We start from the raw sequence: 22,996 nt of genomic DNA, 5'->3' as shown, positions 1-22,996 counted from the left end.
CTCAATGTTTGCTTCCTATGGTTTGGAGTTCTGTTGTTAGGTTCATAGGTTTATAAGTTTTATATCTTCTTGATGGGTTGACACTTCTATCAATATTTAGTGTTCTTCCTCGTCTCTTGTAACAACTTTTGACTTAAAAGTCTATTTTGTCTGATCTTAGCATAGATACCTCAGTTCTCTTTTAGTAACTATTTGCCTGGAGTGACCTTTTCTATCTTTTCACTTTTGTCCTATATGTCTTGGATATAAAATGAGTCTTTTCCAGACAGCATATAACTGCATTTTGTTTTTCACTCTATTACGAGAATATTTACCTTTTAATGAAAGAGTTTAATCCATTTACAAAAATTACTGATAAAGAAACACTTATTCTGCCATTTTGCTTTGTCTTTTATATGTTTCATATCTTTTTTGTTCCTCAAGGTCTCCATTAACTGCCTTCTTTTGTGTTTGATTTTTTTGTAGTGTATGATTTTGATTCCTTTCTAATTTCCTTTTCTGTATATTTTAAAAGTTATTTTAGCATTGGTTGTCCTGGAGCTTACAATTAGCCTCTCAAACCTGTAACAATCTATGTTGAATTAATATCACATTAGCTTCCATAAGTATATAAAAATTTGGATCCTACACTGCTCCATCCCTCCTCCCCTTTATGTTTTTGTGTCACAAATTACATCTTTCTACTTTGTGTGCTCATTTAACATAGATTTATCACTATCATTTTATTCATTTGTCTTTCAATCAAATTGGGAAAGAAAAAGGAGTCACAAATGAAAAATACAATAATACTGGCTTATATATTTCTTTACCTGTGTTATTTTTTCATGTGGCTTCAAGTTACTGCCAAGTGTCCTTTCATTTCCAGCTGAAGGACTCCCTTTAGCATTTCCTGTAGCACATATCTACTAGTGATGAATTCCCTCAGCATTTGCTTATCTGGGAATGTCTTAACTTCTTCTTTATTTTATTTATTTATTTTTGCGGTACGCGGGCCTCTCACTGTTGTGGCCTCTCCCGTTGCGGAGCACTGGCTCCGGACGCTCAGGCTCAGCGGCCATGGCCCACGGGCCCCGCCGCTCCGCGGCACGTGGGATCTTCCCGGACCGGGGCACGAACCAGTGTCCCCTGCATCGGCAGGAAGACTCCCAACCACTGCGCCACCAGGGAAGCCCTCTTCTTTATTTTTGAATGATGGTTTTGCCAGATATAGAATTATGGGTTTTCTCTTTCTTTATGTACTTTAAATATGTCATCCCACTGCCATCTGGCCCCCATGGTTCCTGCTAAGAAATCCAGTCTTTTTCTTACTGAGTCTCCCTTGTATATGACAGTCACTTCTTTATTGCTGCTTTCAAGATTCTCTCTGTCTCTGGCCTTTAAAAGTTTTATTATAAAGTGTCTCAGTGTGGACCTCTTGTGTTTTTCCTCCCTAAAGTTCACTGAGCTTCTTAAATGTGTAAATTCATGTACTTAATCAAATTATGACTTTTTGGGCATAGTTTCTTCAAAATTCTTTTACATCATTTCTCTCTCTTGTTCCTTATGCAACTTCCATTATCTGTATGTGGTATGCTTGATGGTGTCCCACAGGTCTCCTAGGCTCTCTTCATTTTTGTTCACTCCTTCATCTTTATGTTCCTCAAACTGGATAATTTTAAATGACCTATTTTCAACTTCTCTGGTTTTTAATTCTGCCTGCTGTAATCTGATGTTGAAATTCTTAGTGAATTCTTCATTTCAGTTATTGTAATTTTTAACCCCAGAATTTGTTTGGTCCCTTTTTATAATTTGTATCTCTTCAGAGATATATACTATTTGGGGCACATCATTCCCCTGGTGTTATTGAATCTTTGTCCATGACCTATGTTAGCATTTTGAGCATATTTAAGCCAGATGAATTAAAGGCCTTGCTGAATACCTTCTATGACTTGATTCCTCATGATAGTTTCTATTCATTTTTCTGTGAATGGGTCATATTTTCTCGTTTCTTTGCACGTTTTAAAATTTGTTTTGTGGAAAACTGAACATTTTGAATGTTATAATAAGGTAACACTTGAAATCATAATCTTTCTCGTGCTCAGGGTTTGTTCCTGTGGGTTTTGGTTATATGTTTAGTACTTTTCTACCTTTTTCTCTAAAGATATTTGTGGTTTGTGCTCTCTGAAATGTGTTCTTTAGCTTATCATGAGCTTATGTGTTGACTGAGATTTTTTTGCCTAAAGACAAAACAAAAACCAAACAAACAAACAAAACAAAAAACACCTCGCTTTGCATACTGGCTCAGTGTTTAGCATTCCTCCAATGCTTAACCTGGCCCTTTACAACTCTGCCTTAGCCTTCACTTTCTGCTTCTGAACCTAAGGATCATTTAGAGGTATAAATCCTACACACAGGGAACTTTTTACTGTTCCACTTCCACACAAAATCTCTCACCAGTCTTTCCTACCAAGTTTCAGCATGTCTATTATTTGTCTCAACCTTAACATCTTCCCCCAGACAGTAGGGGTTGTCCATTTACCTTTCTTGTTTGCAAGGAATGCCCTCCACTTGGCTGCCTTTGTGCCCTGAAGAAGCTCTGTGCTACACAAAACTGCCTTTCGTCAGTCCTTCAGATAGTCCCCAGAGGGCTCCAAATAGACAAACACAATTCTCTGAGATCAAGGTCTGCTCTTCTCCCTTTGAAATCAGGGACAAGGGTCTCACAATGGGAACATGGGCTGATATCTTCAAGATTCCCTCAAGCAGGGGAGGAAGGTGGCCCAAAGGCAAGTAAAAATGCCACAACACTCCCCTACCATTTTTAAGTTGCCTTTTTCTTGATCAGCAGATACTTGGTTACTATAGACCTTTGATTATTTTCCAGATTTCCAACAAAGTTGATTCTGACGTTTTTTCTCTTGCTTGTTTATTGTTTCAGTAGAAGGATGCGCCCTTGGAGCTACTTATCCTTTCATATTTGTGGATGTGCTCCTATATAATTTATTTTTCATAATGGCTGTGCTTAATAACTGCCTTACAAAATTCCTGAACATTTGACATTTGGTTCTCATTAGTCAGTATAGGCTGGTTCCATCATACCATGAAATATGGTCACTGAAGGCATAACAGAGGTTTACAGAGGTCTCTGAGAAAGCACTGAGAGCATGTCTATAAGAAAGGTCTCCCAACCCAGCCAAGAACTGAAGGCCTATGATTGAGATTTTATTCCTCCCTAAAAACGCTCTTGGATTCTTTTCTAACCCTTTTATCAACTATTCTTCTCCCCTACACCTAACCCATTTCTGATCTCAATGAGAGCTTCTCACAAAAGATAGACCCTTAGCCACTCTAACTCTCAGTAATCAGAGCTCCAGAAGATTTTAGGCACCTTTCAGCAGGCAAAGTAATAAAAGACTGCAGTATCACCATATGATAAATGTCAAATAATATTCTAAGTCAAGCCTTTGTAGAAGAATATGCATGAACCAAAATTTCTCAGGCTCTATTATAATTTTAGACATCATAATTATAGTTATAATTAGGGTCACAGTATGTAAAAACAGCACTGGCCAGGCAGAAATGTTTATTTCTAGGAAGTTAAAGCAACTTAGATAAAATTAAAATTCTGTTGCAAGAATGAAGTTGAGACAGGATCTATAAGACATGGCAACATTTCTTTATGTGGAAAAGTTTTCCATCATTGCCAAGGCACTGCTGACTTAAAAAGAAAAAAAAAAACTATTGTTTCTGGGAAATGAGAGAGGGAGAGAGAAATAAAACTGAAAGCCTTTCCACAGCAGTTGGTAGAAGTGAAGGAAGGGCTGACCCTGACAGCTGGGTGATGAATAGGGCTCATATGTGTGATGCCCCACCCAGGGGCACTCACGCTCAGACCCATACAGGACAACCCACCTTATAATCAGTAGTCCTCTTTTTATGATAATTTTTAAACTTGAGTCATTATTAAACACATAATTCAAGATCCTTGAGTCTTTGCAAGATAACAAATGTTAACACACAGTAAAAAGTTTTTCTTTTTTTTCTTTTTTTTTTTAACTTCCTTATCTTATTTTTAAATCAGACCCTGTGCTACACAGGAAGCCAAAGCCTAAACTAAAAGCAGTCAGCCTTAACTCTAAGAGACTCAGGAAAAGAACCCATTCTATATGCACATATCTCTGGAACAACTTGAAAACAGGAGCTTGGCTTAAAGAGACAAGTTGGTAAGAAAGAAGGGAAATGGAAGAGAAAGGGGTATAAGAATTGACACAGAGACTGAAAAAGAAACAGCGATGAAAAAAGTCTAAAGGAGCAGAGACTAAAAACAGAGACACAAGGGTAGACTATAAGACTTCTTAAGATCAAAACATGAATTTGACATGGTGGTTGATGCATAATAGCTACAAGTGTGGGAAGAAGGGGAGTACACAATCTAAACAGGTAATTTAAGAAACAGTTGGAGGGCTTCCCTGGTGGCACAGTGGTTAAGAATCCACCTGCCAATGCAGGGGACACAGGTTTGAGCCCTGGTCTGGGAAGATCCCACATGCCGCAGAGCAACTAAGCCCGTGCGCCACAACTACTGAGCCTGCACTCTAGAGCCCGGGAGCCACAACTACTGAGCCCACGTGCCACAACTACTGAAGCCTGCGTGCCTAGAGCCTGTGCTCCGCAATGAGAGAAGCCTCCGCAATGGAAGAAGCCACCGCAATGAGAAGCCTGCACACTGCAACAAAGAGTAGCCCTCGCTTGCCACAACTAGAGAAAGCCCGTGTGCAGCAACAAAGACCCAATGAAGACAAAAATAAATTAAAAAAAAAAAGCTTTAAAAAAAAAACTGTTGGAAAATCTATATAATATATATATAAGTACAAGGTGCTATTGATAGCTCAGAAAAGAGAGCTATGTACTCAACCTAAAGATTAATGAAAGGCTTCACAAATAAGGAAAAACTTGAATTAGGGCAGAAGGAATATAGAACCCCTGGCAGAAATGGTGGGGAGGAAAGGCTCATCCAGGGTAATATTTAGAGTCAAGAATGCCATGAGAATGAAGGAAGATGGCAGAGTGTGGTTTTTAAGGGAGAGAGTGAGGTAAGTATTAGGAAAAGGAAAAGGAGTGGTTGTGAAAGGTACGGCAGAGTATGATTCTTGTTAAAGTATAAAGGCCTTGAATGATAAGCCATTTTAATTTTATCACGAGACAATGTAGAATTTTCAGTTTTCTAAACAAAACAATACATGATTTAAATTTGGATGTCAAAAGGATGACTCTGGATGCAATGTGGAAAAGGAATTACAAGAGAGGAAAAAAATTATTGAATATACCAGAGCAAAGATGAAGGCCCAGTGGCAGTGTGTATATGGAATAGGTAATAGACTCATGAGCAAATTGATACAGGTGATATATAGGATAATCTATGCCCAATATATAGTAGATGCCCAAAAATGAAAAGTTATAGATGGAAAACTATGAAATAAGGTGTCCAGAAAACAAATGTGCCCATACCACTCTCCCCTCATTATCATTGGGGGATATATGTGGTCTAAAGCTGAATCCAGACAGGAGCCAGAACTGGAAATGAGTCTGTAATTAGTATGAGATATATTCCTACCCACAGAAGTTAATCCAACACCACCAAACACCAACACCAAGTACAAAGTGAAAGAACTGGATCACAGATAGAAAGTGCGCACCCAAAACCAAACACAACTCTAAGAGAAACTAGAAAAGTTAGAAACAAATGAGGAATGCCTCAAAAGATTCCCATGATTAGCATCAGAACTACCTACATTTCATGACACCTTATGCATTCTCTAGAGAATCAAGAAGTAAAGTCATCTAATGAGGATTAGGGCTCCAATTAAAGCTCTGTTTCTCCCTCCTCCTAGACTACTCTCATCATTTCCTTCCTCCTAGACTGATGCAGAACCCTCTCTGACCATGTCTTATTCATGCCTATAACCCCATTTTTGAGCAGAACACCTGGCACATAGTCTATGATATGTAGTACATGGGTTTGAACTGGATGGAAAAATTTGAGAATATGATGTCTGACTGTAGTGAGCTAAAGAGAGATAGAAGTCAAAGGTGATGATTTGGAACCTGAGACACTGAAAAAATTAAAGTAGGATGAGTTGTGATGGGAAAACAAAAGGAGGGAGAGGTTTGGAAATCAGGTGATGAGTGCAATTGGGACATCCTGTTTTGATCCAACTTCATGGGGAGTTCTGGCTGGTGAAGACCACATCTCTGTCTTAGGCTGATCCCTAGATTGGCTCTCCAAATGCATGTCTTCATGCCCTCACCCAGGTATTCAACTTTATTCTCTCCCCTCAACTATCCACCAACAATCCCCAAACACGTGGCTGTCCCCTGCCCAGCCTAAAGGCTTTCTACAACTCATTAGCGACACAATGAAAACATGTTGTGAGCAGTGTTCTACATGGGGACATTAGGTTGGGTTGCTAATCATATTGTTCGAGTTCTCTTTGTATTTACTTATTTTTTCTTGGTTTGTTTTATCAGGTACCAAAAAACATACTAAATACTAAACCTTTGCCAAAGTAGTTGTGGATTATCAATTTCACCAAGTAATTCTGTAAACTTTGTTTTATTTTTATCGAACTTATTTTTTAGAGCGCTTTTAGGTTTACACATAAATAAACAGAAGTTACAGAGATTTCCCATATACCTCTTGCCCCCGCACGTGTCATCTCCTGCATTATCAACATCCCCCAACAAAGTGGCACATCCGTTACAGTGATGAACCCACATTGAAAAATCAATTATCACTCAGAGTATGAAGTTTACATAGGTCTTGCACATTCTATGGGTTTTGAAAAACGTCTAATGAAGTGTAATGAACCCTTAAATATACAGAATAGGTTCACTGCCCTAAAAATCCTCTGTGCTCCTCCTACTCATTCTTTCCTTGTAACCACTCATCTTTCTGCTGACACCATAGTTTTGTCTTTTCCATAATGTCATACAGTTGGAATCATAAAGTATGTAGGTAGGCATTTTAGTTTCGCTTTTTACGCTTAGAAATATACTTTTAAGTTTCCTCCATGTCTTCTCATTTTTCATTTAATTTCACTTCATTCTTTTCATTTTTTTTTGAACTGAATAATATTCCATTGTCTAGATGTACCACAGTTTATTATCCATTGACCTATTGAAGGATATCTTGGTTACTTCCAAGTTTTTGAAATTATAAATAAAGCTGCTATGGACATCTGTGTGCCAGCTTTTGTGAGGTATAATTTAGGTAAATACCAAGGAGCATGATTGCTAATCATAAGGAAAAAGAATATTTGGTTTTGTAAGAACGAACCAAACTGACTTTCAAAGTAGCTATTCAGTTTGCACTCCCAGAAGCAATGAATATGAGCTTCTTTCATGCCAGACCCTTGTCAGCAACTGGAGTTGCCAGTGATCTGGATTTTGGCCATTCTAATAGGTACTTAGGCATATCTCATTTTATTGCACTTCATGGCTATTGTGTTTTATTACAAATTGAAGGTTTGTGGCAACCCTGCATCAAGCAAGTCTATTGGCACCATTTTTTTCTCTCCACAACCCCTGGCTTCCACGGATCTTTTTACGGTATCCAAAGTTTTGGCTTCCACTATTTCATATAGTTGGAATCATAAATTATGTAGCATTATCAGACTGATTTCTTTCACATAGCAATGTGATTTAAGGTTCTTCTATGTCTTTTCATGGCTTTATAGCTCAATTCTTTTTTTGCTAAATAATAATCCATTGTATGGATGTACCACAGTTTGTTAATCTATTAACCTACTGAAGGACCTCTTGTTTGCATCCAAGTTTGCAAATATGAATAAAGCTTCTATAGACATCATGAGGAGGTTTTGTGTAAACTTAAGTTTTCAACTCATTTGAGTAAATACCAAGTAGCTTTGTTGCTGGATCATACAGTAGGAGTACAGGGTTTTGTTTTTTTGTAAGAAACTGCCAACCAGTCTTCCAAAGTAACTGTAACATTTTGCATTTCTACCAGCAATGTATGAGGGTTCTTAACCATCCTAATTGGTGTGTAGTGGCATCTTGTTTTAATTTGCAGTTCTCTAATGACTAAGACGGTGAGCATTTTTTCATGTTTATTTGCCATTTGTATATGTTTTTGTTAAAATATCTGTTCAAAAATGTTGCACCATTTTTAATTGGCTTGCTTGTTTTCTTACTGTTGAATTTTAAGGATTCTTTGTACATTTGGGATACCAGCCTTTTATTAGATATATATTTTGCAAAGACTTGCTCCCAGGCTTTGGCTTATCTTTCCTTTTTTTTTATTAAACAGCATCTTTCATACAACAGAAGTTTTAAAATTAATGAAGTCCACTTATCAACTTATTCTTTCATGGATCATGCTTTTGATTTTGTATCTAAGGTGTCATCGTCAATCCCAAGGTCACCTACATTTTCTCCTATGTTATCTTCTAGGAGTTTCATAGTTTTGTGTTTTAGATTTAGGTAATACGATCCATTTTGAGTTAATTTTGCGAGGAGTGCAAGGTCTGTACCTAGATTCATTTTTTTGCATGTAGATGTCCAGTTATTCCAGCACCCTTTGTTAAGACTATCCTTTCTTCCATTGGATTACCTTGACTCCTTTCTCAAGATCAGTTGACTACATTTGTGTGGGTCTATTCCTGGATCTTCTAGCCCATTCATCAATTCTATTTGTCTCCTTTTGCCAGTACCATACTGTCTTTTATTTTTTTTTAATCTTTATTGGAGTATAATAGCTTTACAATGGTGTGTTAGCTTCTGCTTTATAACGAAGTGAATCAGCTATACATATGCATATATCCCCATATCTCCTCCTGCTTGCGTCTCCCTCCCACCCTCCCTATCCCACCCCTCTAGGTGGTCACAAAGCACCTTCATAGCTTCACAGTAAGTCTTGAAATCTGGGAGTGTCAGTATACTGACTTTGTTCTTCCCCCAATATTTTGTTGGCTATTCTGGGTCTTTTGCTTTCCTTGTAAACTTCAGAATCAAGTTGTTGATATCCACACAATAACTTGCTGGGTTTTGCCTGGGATTGCATTGTCTCTATAGATTAAGTTGGGAAGAATTGGTCTTAATATTAAACACAAAATATCTCTAAATTTATGCAGATATTCTTTGATTTCTTTCATCAGGGTTTTGTGGTTTTCCTTATATAGATCTTGAACATATTTTATTAGGTTTATACCTAAGTATTTCTTTTTTGAGGGTGCTAATTTAAATGATATTGTGTTTTTAATCTCAAATTCCAATTGTTTATTGCTAGCATATAAAAAAACAATAATTTTTGTAAGTTAACCCTTGCATCCTGCAACCTTGCTATATTCACTTACCAGTTCCAGGAGATTCTTCTTTTGTTGATTCTTTGGCATTTTTTACATAGACGATCATGTCATCTACAAACAAATACAGTGCTATTTATTTTTTCCCAATCTGTATATTTTTATTTCCTTTTCTTATTAGCTAACTCTTCCAACAGGATGTGTGATAGGAGTGATGAAACGGGATTCCTTTACCAATTCCATTTTAAGAGGAAAGCTTCTAGGTTCTTACCATTAAGTGTGATGTTAACAGTAGGGTTTTTGTTAGTGTCTTTTTATCAATTTCAAGAAGTTCCCCTCTATTCCTAGTTTGCTGAACGTTTTTATAATGAATGGGTGTTGGATTTTGTCAAATAGTTTTTCTCCATATATTGATATGATCATGTGATATTTCTTCTTAGTCTGTTGTGGTGTATTCCATTAATTGATTCTGAATGTTGAATCAGTTTTGCATACCTGAGATAAATTCCACTTGGTTGTGGTGGATTATTCTTTTACACATTATTAGATTTAATTTGTTACTTTTTTTTTCATGAGGGATATAGGTTTATAGTTCTCTTTCTTGTAATGTCCTTGACTGATTTTGGTATCAGGGTGACGTTGACCTCATGAATTAAATTAGGAAGTATTCCCTCTGCTTCTGTCCTCTGAAAGAGATTGTACATATTTGGTACAATTTCTTCCTTAAATGTTTGGTAGAATGCACCAGTGAATCCCACTGGGACTGATGCTTTCTGTTTTGGATGGGTTGTTAATTATTGATTCAATTTTTTTTAATACACACGGGCCTATTCAGATTACCTATTTCCTTTCACGTAAGCTATGATAGCTTGTTGTCTTCCAAGGAACTAGTGCATTTCATCTAGGTTATCAAATTTGAGAGCAAACAGTTGTTCATAGTACTCTTTTCTTCATCCTCTTAATGTCTGTAGGATTCATATTCATAACCCCTATTTTATTTCCAGTATTAGTAATTTGTGCCTTCCCTCTTTCTTTTCATAGTCTGAATTATCACTTTTGTTGGTATTTTCATAGAATCACATTATGGTTTTATTGATTTTCTCTACTGATTTCCTGTTTTCAATTTTATTGGTTTCTGCTTTAGTTTTCATTATTTCTTTTCTCTTGCTTATTTAAATTTAATTTCCTCTTCATTTCCTAAGGTGGAAACTTAGATTATTGATTTCAGATAATTTTTTCTTACATATGCATTCAATGTAAATTTCTCTCAAGCACTGCTTTCAGTGTAGCCCACAAATTTTGATAAGCTCTATGATCACGTGTTTTTGTTACTTCATTTTTTCTCTGTTAGTTGGACAGTTACTCTTCTGTTTGACATTATATTAGAAATTGCAACATATATTCTACTTAACAAATGGCACCAAAATCAATAGAATCTCTGACCCTCCTCTCAAATACCGCAAGGACCTGTTGGTGATATTTTCCTTCTCCTGAAAAAACATGCTTTAGTAGTTCATTCAATGTGCATTTCCAAGTAGCAGACTCTGTCAACGTGTTCTTTTCAATCATGTTTTTCTTCCACCGTAACTCTTTAAGGATATCTAACTCTGTATAGAATCCGAGTTTGTCAGCTATTTTCTTTCAATATTTAAAATTCCATTCCACTGGCTTCTGGCTTCCATCAATGCTGCTGAGAAGTCAGCCCTCTCTCTAATTATTAGTTGTTTGAGGATAAAATCTGTTTTTCTCTAAATGCTTTGTTTTTGCTGTTTTGTTTTATTTTCTGCAGTTCCACTATGATATGTCTGATTGTGAATTTATTTGCCCTCCTTGGTGTATGCCAAGGTCTTAAATGTTGGCTTTAATTTGTAGTGGAAATATTTCAGTTGCTTAAAATTTATTTACCTCTTCCATCAGATATTACTTCACTATCCAGTAAATTCCTTGAGGCTCCAAAGAATCTGTCTTAAAAATTTATCTAGATATTTTAGATATCTTCAGTTGAAAAAGTTGTTCTGAGTTTGAGTCTGCCATAAATCTAAGTGACATTGGGGAAGATGGAAAGCACAAAATAAGAATGAGTGTAGATGAGATGACAATTATAGAAATCCAATAAAGACAAGGTGAAGGCAAAATCTTTTGGAGAGCTGGTAGGGGATTAAAAAGAATTGAGATTGAAGAGAGATTTAAATGGATGAATTGAAAGGACATGGTGAACTGCATTCATGTCAGCAGGAAGAAGGATGAGTAGGACACCCATTGACACAGAAGTACGATAGTGACATTCAGTAGGACAGGAATTCCAAAAAGAGGGGAAACCTGAATAATGTGTGAAGTTGCGACATGTAAAATCTCATTTCATCTGCTGCCCAAAGATATGTCCAAAGGCATTGGGGAGAAAAACATAACACTGAGGAAACACTGAATACTAGAACATTTGGTCCTACATCCACACATTAAGATGGCATCAGTAGAAAAGAGATCTTCATAATCCATATACAGTTCATAATATAAAAGTTATTCATAATACAAAGATATTATTAACTAGTGTCAGATGAAGAGTAAGAAGTGAGCGACAAGTAGAAACCAGGTAAGAAGTGCATTTTATTTATTTACTGAGACATAATTAACATATAACATTGCATAAGTCTAAGGTATACACCATGCTGATTTGATACATTTATATATTGCAATATTACCAACATAGAGTTAGCTAACACCTCTATCACATCACAAGATCATTTCTTTATTGTGGTGGGAACAATTAAGATATAGTGTCTTGGTAAATTTGAAGTTTATAACACAGTGTGTTGCTTATAATCACTATCTGAACATTAGATGTCTAGGACTTATTTATCTACTGGTTGCACATTTGTACCCTTAAACAACATCTCCCTAATTCCTACACCTTCCAACCCCTTGTAACAAGCATCCTACTCTCTGGTTTTTACTAGTTTGGCTTTTTAGATTCTACACATAAGTGATATTATACAGGATTTGTCTTTCTCTGTCTGACTTATCTCACTTAGCATAATACGCTCAAGGTCCATCTGTGTTGTCACACACACAGGGCAGGATTTTCTTCTTTCTCATGACTGAATAATATAAATATTCCCTTGTGTGTGTGTGTAGTAAATCTTTATCTGTTTAGCCATGGACTGACACTTAGGCTGTTTCCATATCTTGGCTATTGCGAATAATGCTGCAATAAACATGGAAGTGCATATATCTCTTCAATTCTCTGTCTTCACTTCCTTTGGATATATATCCAGAAGTGGATGCTGGACAATATTGTGGTCCTATTTTTAATTTTTGAGGAACCTCCACAATCTTTTCTATAGTGGCTGAACCAACTTATATTCTCAGCAATAGTATACAAGTGTTCCCGTTTTCTCCACACCCTCTCCAGCATTTATTATTTGTAGACTATTTGATGATGGCCATTATGACTGGTGTGAGGTGATACCTCATTGTGGCTTTGATTTGCAGTTCTCTAACAATTAGCAATGTTGAGCATCTTTTCACATGCTTGTTGGCCATCTCTTCAGGGAAATGTCTTTTTAGGTCTTCTGCCCATTTTTTGCTAATCCCATTCTTTTAATGTAGCTGTCCAGTTTTCCCAGCACCACTTATTGAAGAAACTGTCTTTTCTCCATTGTGTTCTTACCTCTTTTGTTGTAGATTAACTGACCATAAGTGTGTAGATATACTTCTGGGCTCTCTATTCTGTTCCATTGATCTATGTGTCTGTTTTTAGGCCAGTACCATGCTGTTTTGCTTACTGTAGCTTTGTAGTATAGTCTGAATCAGGGAATGTGATACCTCCAGCTTTCTTTTTTCCTCAAGACTGCTTTGGCAATTTGGTCTTTTGTGGTTCCAAATAAATTTTAGGATTATTTGTTCTACTTTTGTGAAAAGTGTCATGGGTATTTTGATAGTGATTGTATTAAATCTATAGATTGCTTTGTGTAGTATGCACATTTTAACAACATTAATTCTTCTAATCCAGGAACAGAGGATATCTTTCCATTTCTTTGTATCATTTCCAAATTTCTTCATCAGTATTTATAGTTTTCAGAGTATAGGTCTTTCACCTTCTTGATTAAGTTTATTCCCAGATATTTTATTCTTTTTAATGTGATCATAAATGGGACTGCTTCCTCAATTTCTTTTTCTGATAGTTCATTATTAGTGTATAGAAAAGCATCAGATTTCTGCAAATTAATCACAGAGTTCTGTATATTAACATGCCAAAGGCTAAATGAGTGTCTTTTCATCCCACAGCCATGGACACAGAAGAGTCTACCCCTAATGAGCTCCTGCTCAGAGACAAAAATGGGCAAGATCTCCAAGAGATGTTGAGAGAAGTAGGATTGGCAGTTGAGTACTGGTTGCCCAAGCTGCAGGAACACCTGGGTGTGACCTGTGCCCAAGCCTTACAACACCTAGAAGAAAAAGAACTCCAGAAGCTGCAATCCCAGGCACAACATCCCTGGGAGAAAAGGGCCCTGGAGAAGCTGCTTAACCTGTCATACTCAAATACTCTTTCAGAGTTACAGGAGTCTCAGGTGGAAACAATAAAGAAAAGGCAGAAGCAGGCAGAACAGGCACTGCAGGAGCTAAGAGAGATGCTGGCAGAAGGGAGGCAGCGACAGGAAGAGGCAGTGAGGAAAAAGGAAGCAGAGCTGATGCAGGCAATGGAGATCCCCAAAGAGTTCTGGCCACGTCCCGAAAAGTCCCTAAGAGACGTCACGGAAAACATGCTGGGACAACTCAAACTTATGGAGGAGACACTGTCTCACAGCAAGAACCTTCCAGATAGAGAGCTGGTGCGACATGCATCTGGAGGACTAGCCCTTCAGGGAGTTTACAAAACCAGTAATCAAAGGGGCCTGACAGAGAAGAAAGAGGAGCTACTCGGTGTCCCCAAGGAGTTCTCACTCTGTGGCCCTGCGCAGAGTACACGGATGGAAACAAAGGAATTTACATCTTCTCAACAAGAATCCATGTTCATCCAGGCTGTAGAGAAGCTGGGCTTCAGTGTAACTGCCTCGGCAAAGGGTGGAGGTTGGGGATTTAGCCTGGAAGCTGCTATGAATCAGAGCAAACATTCAGAATCCAAGGAAACCCAACAGTCACATTCTAAGCACTCTTACTTCTGCTCAACCAAGTTCAGCTACATCCCACTGGCCTCCTGCCACTTTCCCACTGACCAGCTCCAGCTCTCCAAGGCTGCTCTACAGGAATTGAAATGCATTGAAGACCTTTCAGGTCAGCCAGAAGACCCAGACAAACTTCCCTTGCTGAGGCGCAGGACTGAAGCCTTCTTCCACAGGTTTGGCTCTCATGCTAACCAGGGCCCTCTGCACCTGGGAGGAATATACTGGTGGAAAGCCATTTCAGAGGGCTTCCAAAGTGAGCAGCTGGCAGAAGTGAAACAGCAAGCTGCAGAGGCCCTGGATATTTACATAAGGGGCAGCTACAGTGGCTTTGGAGTGAATGTTGCTGCAGGTGTGGATGTGTCAGACTCTCATTCAAAAACAGCCTCTCAGAGAACAACCTTCCAAAATCTCCAAACCAAAGTCCAATTATCTGTGGCCCAGACAGGTGGCCCACCAGAAGCAAATGGCCTTTCACAGTGGAAAGCTGGCCTCGTTGCCAATAATCAAACCTGGTGTGTCATTGACCGGGGAATTCAGCTGGTGCCCGTTTGGGACATCATCCTCACCAGCCACCGAAGCGATTTTAAGGATCCTTGTCAGGTAGCTAACTGCCTGAAAGACAGCTACACTGCTCTGACTGGTCTTACTGCCCAGATCCAGGAGGGAGAAGAATTACTGAATGTTGAGAAGGAGGCTAGGCTTTTCCTAGAGGATGTGAAATCCTGGGAGGTATCTGATCCTGAAGAGCAGCTTAAAAAGCTGATAAATTTCATGCAAAGATTGAGTGAAAAAATAAAAAGTTATAACACTTGGACTAATATATGCCTCACAGATAGGGGTCTGCAGAATTTTCTGGTAGACACTGTCAACTTCTGCAAAAAGTATTCCACATATGAAACTAAATTTATTAAATCTCAGTTGCGCAGCCTTTTGGATCCTCACATCTACAAAGTGACAAACTTTCCTCAGGCTCATTCCATCATGCAGTGGCTATTTCAGTCAGAACCAGAGGAAGAGAATGTCAATATCACCCAATTTTCTGAATTAATTAAAATCTTTAAAAAAAACCAGAATGACCTTATGGAAGTAAAGGCCAAGTCTGAATCCACAGAATCAGTGGAGGAAGCTCAAAGCAAGGTGACTTATGAGGTCAGCTTGTCTCTTGGCTGCTTCTTGAGATACCTCCAAGAAACAGGGCAGCCAGACACACACATCTTGCTACTTTTGATTGCAGCTGGTGCAGGATATCATGTGGTAAACAATACATTTCAGTATCTCCTTGGGTGTGATGAGTTAGACTTCCTACTGGATAAAATGCAAACTGCCCTAGATAAATACCAAGAGCTCAAAAATATTTGCAACTACAAGGCTCAGGCATTCCTGGTGCTCACAGGTCTGACAGCTACACTTGGCATCAAAGTTGCTTCTCCAGAAGAGAAAACAGAACGCTTGGCATTAGTAAGACATCACATGGGACAATCTTTGTCTAAAGAAGTTGTACATGTCCTCACCAAACCTGGGGCAGATCATGATTGGGAAAACCTAGAAAAAGACTTGAGATTGCTCATTGATGAGGATTATGAGGCCACCGTCTCTTCATTGCAAATGGAGGATGTGAAAAAACAATTGCAAAGTCTTTTCCATGGAAAGAAACAGCCCCATGAACCACATGATAATGAAAGTAACAAATGGGAGGTCATAGAAAATAGAGCCTTCCTAGAAATACTCCAGCGTCTAGGCCTAGAACATTACTACCCAAAAATGATGAGCAGAGCTAACTTCCATATGATCTACAAGAATCCTGTGTACAACACCCAACCCTGCTCTGAAAGAGAGCTTCCCTTCTATTTCCTACAGAAGCTACTGATGCTGGATTATGGGCTGAGATACCTGATCATTAAGGATGATGAATACACAGAGAAGCAAGTCTATCCAAGCACCTCAAATCAAGAAAAGGAGGCTTTTGATCCATATGAAGATCTATTTGAAGACAGTAATAGCACCACTAATCCTTCAGCAACCACTAATGCCAGGCCCTACATTCACCCTATGGATATACAGATGGCAATTCTTCACTGTGCAGATGATTTTGCCAGACAATACATTTTGGCCAAACTTTCCATCTGTCAGTTTGCCCTCCCCCTTCTCATACCTAATCCTTGCAATGCTCAAATTGAATTCTCTCTCTGGTCTCTCAGTCAAATTAGGAGGAGCTGGCAGCAAACAGGGAAATCAATAAAAGAGGAGAAGGACAATTACAAAAATCAGCAGATGTGTCGTGTCTCTACCCCCATTGTGTCTTTTATTAGAGTTGGAAACGGCTTCTCTGCCTCCAAATCTCAGATCATGAACTGTCTTCTCAGTAAAAGGAAACATGATGTCTTTTTTCACCGACATTGCAAAGGGAGCAGCAAAGACTGTCTCTTGATGGGAGGTGTGGTGGAAGTTGCCTGGTTCTGTCCTGGGGGTGAAGATCAGGACAGGTTTGACAACTGCCTGACCTTCATCAATCTTCATGGAGATGCAAAGGAACATGAGAAGCAACTTGCCTTTTTGCAGGAGGTCTCTTCTCTCATTGTGGTCCTCATGTCAACTTCTGATGACAATAAAGAAACCCAAAAAATTGTCCGTGACCTGTGTCAGAAATCAAAAACTTTAATCTGTTTGCTTGATGATAAAGAAAAAACCATGGCAAATAACTCTGACCCAAAAGTGAAAATTGGGGTCAGGAACAGAAATGAGGCAGAATTAATAGAGGAGCTCACAACTGCAATCAGACGTTTGTTAGAGCTTTCTGACACTGCACTCAGCTTGCAGAACTGTGCCCAAATTGCTCGCAAGCAAGGATTGCTTATTGATGAAGACCAGAGAGAATGCAAGGAAGCCAAAGAAAAGGCAGAGATTCTAATGGCCCTACTGAAAGAAATGGAAATACCTCAGATGAAGGAAAATTTACTACCCCTTCAGGGAAAACTGTGGCAACTTTGGTGTAAAAAGGACAAAGAACTCTATCATCTGAGAGAAAAAGGGAATCGAAGCATTGAACAACACAAGAGTGAGATTGAGACAGATAAACAAATGATACGATGTCAACAGTTGAGAAAAGCCTTTCCTCTCAATGATTTAATGCATTCTGTCCTTGAAATTCTCCAAAGTCATTCAGAAACTCATACCAAACTCTACTTCTTGCAATGGCTGAGTGTGTTTTTAGACAATTTGGCTGCAGGACACTTGGAAAAACTAAATGAGAGGAAAAAGGCATTGTGGTCACTGGTCCAAAAAGAAAAGCAAGAGGCACCAAAGAGCAACTCTCTGAAAGGCTTGCAGAATGAGATAGAAGTTATCTCCAGAGAGATTAGTGACTGCACCTTGGGAATTGAGCAACTTCTCAGAGAAGTTGGCCAGATCTATGAAGCTCTGGAAGAAGCTTCATCCATGAAAGATACCCTATTTCTCTCCCTTCCCCACATTGCTGCAGATCTGATGCTATCTGGTTTTCCCATTGAGCTAATGGATGGGGATGCTTCTTATGTGCCCCTGAGGTGGGTGGCAGCTGTTTTTGACAAGGTCTCTGAGAAACTTGGAAACAAACGGCTCTTTGTTCTCTCTGTCCTTGGCCTGCAGAGCTCAGGGAAGTCCACCCTGCTGAATGCACTTTTTGGGCTGCAGTTCACTGTCAGTGCTGGGAGGTGTACCCGGGGGGCCTACATGCAGCTTCTGAAGGTGGAGGAGACATTTGCAAAGGAACTTGGCTTTGACTTTGTGCTTGTTGTGGACACAGAAGGACTTCGGGCCCCAGAACTCAGCAACAAGTCCCAGAATCGTGACAATGAGTTGGCAACCTTTGTCATCGGACTTGGAAACTTGACTCTGATCAATATTTTTGGGGAAAATCCGTCAGAAATGCAAGATATTCTACAAATAGTTGTCCAAGCTTTTCTGAGGATGAAACAAGTAAAAATATCTCCTAGTTGCCTCTTTGTTCATCAGAATGTGGGAGAAATTACAGCTAAAGACCAAACTATGGAAGGACGAAGGCGGCTAGAGCAGAGACTGGATGAAATGGCAGCAACAGCAGCTGAAGAAGAGCAGTGCTCAGATGTAACCCGCTTTCGTGATGTCATTAAGTTTGATGTTAATACCCATGTCTACTACTTTGCTCACCTCTGGGATGGCAATCCCCCAATGGCCCCTCCCAATCTTCGTTATAGCCACAATGTCCAAGAACTGAAAAGCAGAATTCTTGTGACTGCCCAACAGGAATCTAGGGGAAGCATCATGAAGATATCAGATGTAAAATTCCGAGTTCAAGATTTGTGGAGAGCACTATTGAATGAAAACTTTATTTTCAGTTTCAGGAATACCCGAGAAGTCATGGCCATGAGCAAACTGGAAACCATGTATAACTACTGGACATGGGAGTTGAGGAGTCATGTGCTGAGCATACAGGACCAGCTGATCAACCAGATTCAGAATGAAAAAATCCAGATACTCGAAACACACACAATTGAGGCTCCAGTTACAGAGAAATATGAAGCCATCAAGCAAGAACTTGAAAAATATTTTAATGAAGACCCAGATAGTGAAGTGCTGGTACAGTGGAAAGGAAATTTTGAAAATAAGCTAATAATCCTTAAAGAGGCATTCATTTTAGACAGCCAAAGAAAAGCCAAAGAACTTCTTAGTTTTAAAAAGAATCAAGAAAAACTGCATAACAAAAAATCAGGTTATGAAAAGGAATTATTGGAAAAAAGCCGAGAGTTGGCTTTAACTGTAAAGGGCACCCAACTGAGTGAGGAAGAGCTACATGAGAAATTCAACACACTTTGGAAAAAATGGGTCTATGATTTGTCCTCAACTCACTCTCCAATCGCAGAGCCTAAAATTGAAGTGGATTCTGAAAACATCCTTTTGGATTATTTCAAAAAGGAGAAAGACAGGGCAAGCATACTGAATAAAAATTATGGAGAAAACTTTGAAATCAAATATGACAAACATATCAAAATGAACAAGAAATATTTGAACTTAGTTACAATGACATTAGAGGTCCAGGATAAAGAGTCCATAAATATGACTACTAACCGCATTGTTTCAAAAGTTAATGAAACTATTGACAACATTTGTAGGCAAAAGCATGATTACAATCCAGCTTATTTCTATGAAATCCTGAGAATAATAGATGAGGAGGTGAAATCTGCACCCACTAAGGAAAGATACACATTTACAAGAAAATATGAAATAGACTTATCCTTGTATTTATTCCAAAGAGCATCAATGAAGTTTCATCATATGCACAAGGAATTCAAGAGAGCAAATGATCCTGTAAACTATCTGGAAAGCAAGAAAGATGATTTCTTCATGAGTTTTAAGATCTCTTGTCAGGGAGCAACCTCAGTTAAAACACTTGTTGATTTTCTGTGGCACAAACTCACCACTGCTGTCTCCAACACCATAAAGAAAAACATGGCCCGCAAAATTGCTGGGGACATGCAAGCCACCTGCCCGGCATTCAATGGAAACAGGGCTAACCTGGAGAAACACATTCTCATCTCTCTGGCAGAAGAGGAAAATTTTGGTAATTTTTGGCAGTACATTCATAATCCGGAATCATATTTTAAGAATTACATTGAAAACCACATTAAAAGATATTGTTCTGACAAAGGAAGTGAAAAAATGAAGACATTTTTAAAAATAAGTTCAGATGAAATCAAGAATGCCATCCTCTCAGCTATTCAGGCATCCACAGCAGTAGCTAAAGATAAAAGCAGCACTGTGTCTGGGTGGTTGGATTTGTTCTGTGATCACCTGGGGAGTAACTTGATCTTTCCACGAAAAGACTTGATAAGCATTGAACACCAGGAGATAGAAGATATTGATTTTCTCAAAGAAGCCATGAGTACAGCTTTGGATCCTGAAATGAAGAGAGTAGAACAGAATGATTTGTATATGTTTGTAGAAGAAATCGTTCCTGAAATCCAGAAAATGCTCACTGAACATCTCTGTGGCTGCTGGAAACAGTGTCCCTGCTGTAGAGCAATTTGTACAAACACAATCCCTATGCATGATGGAGACCACAGTGTTCCCTTCCATCGTCCACAGGCTGTCAGTGGAGGAAGGTGGTACAAAACAGACCATTTTGTCATTGATTGCTGTACCAGTCTGGTAGCAAGTGATTGTGTTTTGGTTTTCGGAGATGGCAGGGAAGTCCCATATAAGAACTATCGACAGGCAGGAGGGGAATATGCCAGTTGGAGTATCACCCCAGACACATCCACCCAGCCATACTGGAAATGGTTTGTCTGCCACTTCAGATTAAAGCTACAAGAAAAATATCTCCAAAGATTTGTAGGTAAAGGTAAAATTCCTGATGCATGGGAAAAAATTAAGAAACAGGATGTGCTTAATGACTTGAAAGAAAATTAATACTCAATGACCACAAAACAGCCCCAGTATCTGAACAAAGGAGGCACATTACCTGAGGAAGGCTAAAATATCACCCACTCATAAGGAAAACATCCCTTATATCAATTTTTTCAATTGAAACATCTAAAACTAAATCAGTTAACAGCAAGAGTTGAAGACTTGCTGAGAAAGAACTTCATTTTTCTTTGCCTCAATTCCTTTTGCTTTAAAAACAGATTACTAAAATATATGAGTACATGATAAAATCAAATAAAATCCATTTAAAATACCTACTTCATATTTTAAACTATTATTCTGAATGTTATTTTTTATTTTTAAATATATAATGTTATTTAAAGTCACAAGAAAGTCATTTTCATAGAGGGAAGTTAAAATCATTGCAGACTGCCACAAATTCTATAGAATAACTACACAGTTTAACCAATATACAGTTCTTGACTGGAATCTACAAATTCTTTTCAGTTCTAAGTGTATTTTTTTTACCCTCAGAAATTTGTGAGGAAGAGTTATTAATGCTTGAATGCAAAAACATTCATGGAAAATTCATGATTCCCAATTCCCAAATATAGTGCTTTTTAGGGATATCCTGTTATAGGAAACGAAAAAAAAAAAACAAAAAAAACCCCAGAAACTTGACCAGGATAGAGCCTGCATCAATTCTGGAAACATTATTCAAAAAATATGGAAAATAGAAGTTAAATAACTTTTTCTTATTTAACCATCATCCTCCTCTTCCCTGGTGCCTTGGCACTTGCCTGTGCATGTTTTTTAAAAAAGGAAAAGAAAAAATTCACAGGAGCTTAGGTATTCAAAGCCTAGAGCTATGTACAAGTCTGAAAAGGACTGGTTAATGGAACAAGATTTATGACAAGGTAAAAAGGGCCATTTTAATCAAGGCTGTGGACAAGGTCAAATTTGATTAAGCCATGATCATTTAATCATTAATGATTAAAAAAACTATTCCTTCAAGACTAAAATGTCAAAAAATATATAGTTTTGTGTGGTGATATTTCCAAAAGAGATGCTTTTTACGTATTAAAAGGTAAGAAAATGCTTATCTCCAAATCAGGCACCCTTGTGACTTTTCACAGTATTTGAGCCATAGGGTCATGATCAGAAATAAAAATGAAGAACATGCTGAAGCCAACCAAGGATCTGAGAGGGGAAGGAAATCTCCCTTCTGCAAACTTTTACCTTCTAAAGCAATGACTTTTGCTAGGTTCTCAAAGCTGATGATCTGAAGGAATCCTGATGCAAAGCAAAAAGATTATTCATGCCTGACATAAGGGCATCCATTGGCTTCCATTTCAGGGTACACTGTCTACCCGTCCATAGCCAGTGAAAACAGACAGTACAAAGAGCAGTCAAAGGACTTGGATCTTCAGAGCTGGGAGACAGGAGCGTTCACTCTGCTATCTTTGTGCCCCAAGGCTTCAAGCATACTCTCAGTTTCAGGTCAAATGACCATGTTTCCAGAAGAAATCCTGGAACAGAAAAATTATATGGAAAACAGATGTTCTTGGACAGTAGGGTTTCCCTTTTGTTCTCTAAAAAAATAGCCTCACTGAGAGTTGGAACTAGTAGGATAAAGTTGAAATAGTGATAAAAACAGAACCCATGCATAATATAGCACCTGTTTCTGACATAGCTGCATCCTTGATAACTGTGCAATGTTAACATTCGCTGAATGCCTTTCATATTTGTTTAATGAATCCATTAAAACTTTTAACTAAAAAGTATTATATATCATATATTAACTTTGATTTTTCACGCCAAATTGTTGTGCATAAAAAAATTAATTTTTTGATAAATTCCTCAGGCATTTAAGTAGAGTGATGATTAAATGAAATTCAGAGGCTGTGTCAAGAACCCAAAATGGCTAGACATAAGTTGGGAATGAGAGAAGATGGCTATGTGTAAATGTGGTTTTCTATGATAGTAGTGGATGGTAAAGTGCCATCAACATAGGGTAAGGATTAAAGGGTCAGTGGGTTGAGGTCACTGAGGGAGATCCACTCCACTTAGGAACAGTGGAGTAGGGTGAATGGAGTCAGTAGGGATGAGAATCATATGGTCATCAAAAATGGGAGATGACGGGCCCAGTGTAGGTCA

The 22,996-nt window shown here is 38.3% G+C and overlaps 1 protein-coding gene across 2 annotated transcripts in view; it reads left to right on the top strand.

Annotated features, from left to right (window-relative positions):
- LOC309965606 (interferon-induced very large GTPase 1-like) overlaps nt 1-22,548 on the top strand; it is a 31,322-nt gene extending 8,774 nt beyond the window's left edge. For both annotated transcript variants that reach the window (XM_082845170.1, XM_082845169.1), the window contains one exon: nt 13,584-22,548. In XM_082845170.1, coding sequence (XP_082701296.1) covers nt 13,586-20,884 — 7,299 coding nt within the window. In that variant the 5' untranslated portion in view covers nt 13,584-13,585 and the 3' untranslated portion in view covers nt 20,885-22,548. The remainder of the gene's footprint in view (nt 1-13,583) is intronic.
- The last annotated feature ends 448 nt before the right edge of the window (nt 22,549-22,996 follow it).

The sequence above is a fragment of the Leucopleurus acutus genome (genome assembly GCF_964270905.1).
Source record: "Leucopleurus acutus genome assembly, chromosome: 8".
Lineage (NCBI taxonomy): Eukaryota > Metazoa > Chordata > Mammalia > Artiodactyla > Delphinidae > Leucopleurus > Leucopleurus acutus.
This window is presented reverse-complemented; position numbering and strand designations above follow the sequence as displayed.